The sequence below is a fragment of the Acanthamoeba castellanii genome (genome assembly GCF_000313135.1).
Source record: "Acanthamoeba castellanii str. Neff unplaced genomic scaffold scf7180000084769, whole genome shotgun sequence".
NCBI classification, from domain to species: domain Eukaryota; phylum Discosea; order Longamoebia; family Acanthamoebidae; genus Acanthamoeba; species Acanthamoeba castellanii.
The window spans coordinates 102,645-104,652 of NW_004457268.1; the positions used below are offsets into that span (position 1 = coordinate 102,645).

At 55.5% G+C, this 2,008-nt stretch overlaps 2 protein-coding genes across 2 annotated transcripts in view; both read right to left on the reverse strand.

Moving 5' to 3' along the window:
- The window catches only part of ACA1_256800 (ab-hydrolase associated lipase region protein), a gene marked incomplete at both ends in the record, with an annotated part of 1,198 nt that extends 322 nt beyond the window's left edge, over positions 1 to 876 (reverse strand). Inside the window, 4 exons of the mRNA XM_004333496.1 lie at positions 15 to 116; positions 220 to 314; positions 388 to 534; positions 621 to 876. Coding sequence (XP_004333544.1) covers positions 15 to 116; positions 220 to 314; positions 388 to 534; positions 621 to 876 — 600 coding nt within the window. The remainder of the gene's footprint in view (positions 1 to 14; positions 117 to 219; positions 315 to 387; positions 535 to 620) is intronic.
- Positions 877 to 1,615: 739 nt separating this feature from the next.
- Positions 1,616 to 2,008, reverse strand: part of ACA1_256910 (Fbox domain containing protein) — a gene marked incomplete at both ends in the record, with an annotated part of 820 nt that continues 427 nt past the window's right edge. The window contains one exon of the mRNA XM_004333497.1: positions 1,616 to 1,843. Coding sequence (XP_004333545.1) covers positions 1,616 to 1,843 — 228 coding nt within the window. The remainder of the gene's footprint in view (positions 1,844 to 2,008) is intronic.

Genomic DNA, 2,008 nt, shown 5'->3' on the forward strand with positions numbered 1-2,008 from the left:
AGGCACGGACGGACCTGGTGTGCAGTGTATGTCACCGGAGCCAACGCCACGAAGACCGAGATACCCGATGCCAGCGACGGCAGCTTGGAAAACGCACCGATCGAGATTGTTGCTCCCTGTGAGTGACTGACCCAAGCCAGCTGTGTGCGTGTGGATGTTATGGTGTCAATTACTTGGAAGAAAAGTAAGCGAGGGCGAGATTTGAACCGAAGTCCGAACCTTGGGCCTGCCTGTGATGTATTGGACGTAGCTCACGGTCGCCGGGACGTCATACAGAGCCATCTGGTCAAAGTTCCAAGCCCAGAATGCATCTTCTGAACAGCGGCGCAATGTTTGTCAATCGCGAACAAAAACAAAAGAGCTGAACAAGCTGCAGAAATCACGTACGGCCGGGGTTGAAACGTGTGCTGTTCATCGAATACCCGTTGCCGCGTGAGTTGGGCAGCCACACATCGTATCCGCTATCGGCCAGGATGAACGCCAGGCTCTGATGCGCCTGGTTAAGCACCCAGGTCGCCGATGTGTCCAAGAATCCTGTTTTTGTTGTTTTTTTGTTTGAGTTGGAAAATTAGTATTTGAAGCCGTGGCACGCATTGGGATGGGCGATGATGAAGCCAAACCGTGCTGAAGCACGACAGGAATGAGCCTGCCGTCCTTGCTGAAGCCCGAAGCATTGGCGATGCGTTGGATGTTGATGCCGAACCCGTCGGCGGTGGTGGTCCAGTGCTCGGCGCAGAGGTACCCCTGCAACTGGGCGAGCTGGCAGGTGGTCAGCCCCGCCCGAGGGACCCGCTGCTGCTGGGCCAAGCCTTGGCCGAGGAAGGGGCAACAACAGAGGAGAATAGCGGCGGCAACAACAACGAGGCGAGGCGACATAGTCATGTCAATTCTCCTTTCAGTTCGTTGCAAAAGGTGGCAACAAAGACAAAGAAGAAGGATTGTTGCTGCCCGTGTTTGCTATTTTTTTAGGCAAGAAACGTCCCCAACTGGCTGGCTCGCGCCGACATTTGGCGCTCTCCCGTTGGTCCCGCCGGCGATTTGGCCTTTCGACACTATCACCCGGTAATAACCGGAAATCCCCCATATATCCCCCAAAAAATTGCCTTTTGATAAGGGGGCAAGATGTCAGGAGTACCTGGCCGTCCAGGTACTTCCCATCACCATCAATCAGCGCATTGGCCTCTGGGATGGATGTAGGGAGATGGAATGCGCACCGTAGAGCAGGCCTAGAGACAGGTGGGCGCCGCCCAGCTTGAGCTCACGCATCGCCGCGGGTGCGCACTGCCGGTGCAGGTGCGGTTCTATCGGACCATGTAGTTCTTGCTTGGCGAAGGGACCCGACCAATTCGTGAGTTCGAGCTCTTCCACGCTGGCCGGTAACCCCTATTCGTTGAGTGGCCTCTCGGCGATCATGCTCATGAATTATATTCTTCTGAATATTATTGTTTTTGTTATTGGTGTATGGGTATATTATTGGTATATTGGTGATTGACCTGGACGCCGGCGGCCTCACCACCCTTATTGATCCCTTCTTCCATCTTCTTCATCATCTTCTCCAGTGTCTGACCTTTTAATTTCCTTATAAAACGAACCAACCAGCGACTTCAGTACAGGGTCAGGCCCGGGTCTTGCGGGTGAAGGTGCACAGACGCATGGGCTCGTCGGGGCTTTGGTCATCGGAGGCTGATGGTGGTGCGGTGGTGGCGTGGGGCGGGAGGTGCATGGCCACGCTGCAGTCGAATCCGTGGGCGGCGGCCACCTCGGGCAGGCGGTTGTCGAGCCGCTTGCCTCGCGAGCTGTAGAGCACCAGGAAGTGGGCGTCGGCGGTGTGCGCCAGCAGGCCCTGCACCACCGTAAACAGCGCCGGCAGTGCCTCAAACGAGTAACTTTGTGCGGTCGTGCGCAAAGGCCCGTGATGATGGTGATGAAGAAGATGACGACGACGATGATGAGAATCAGAATCAGCCAACATGTGAGCAACATGTGAGAAGCAAGGTATGAACATAAC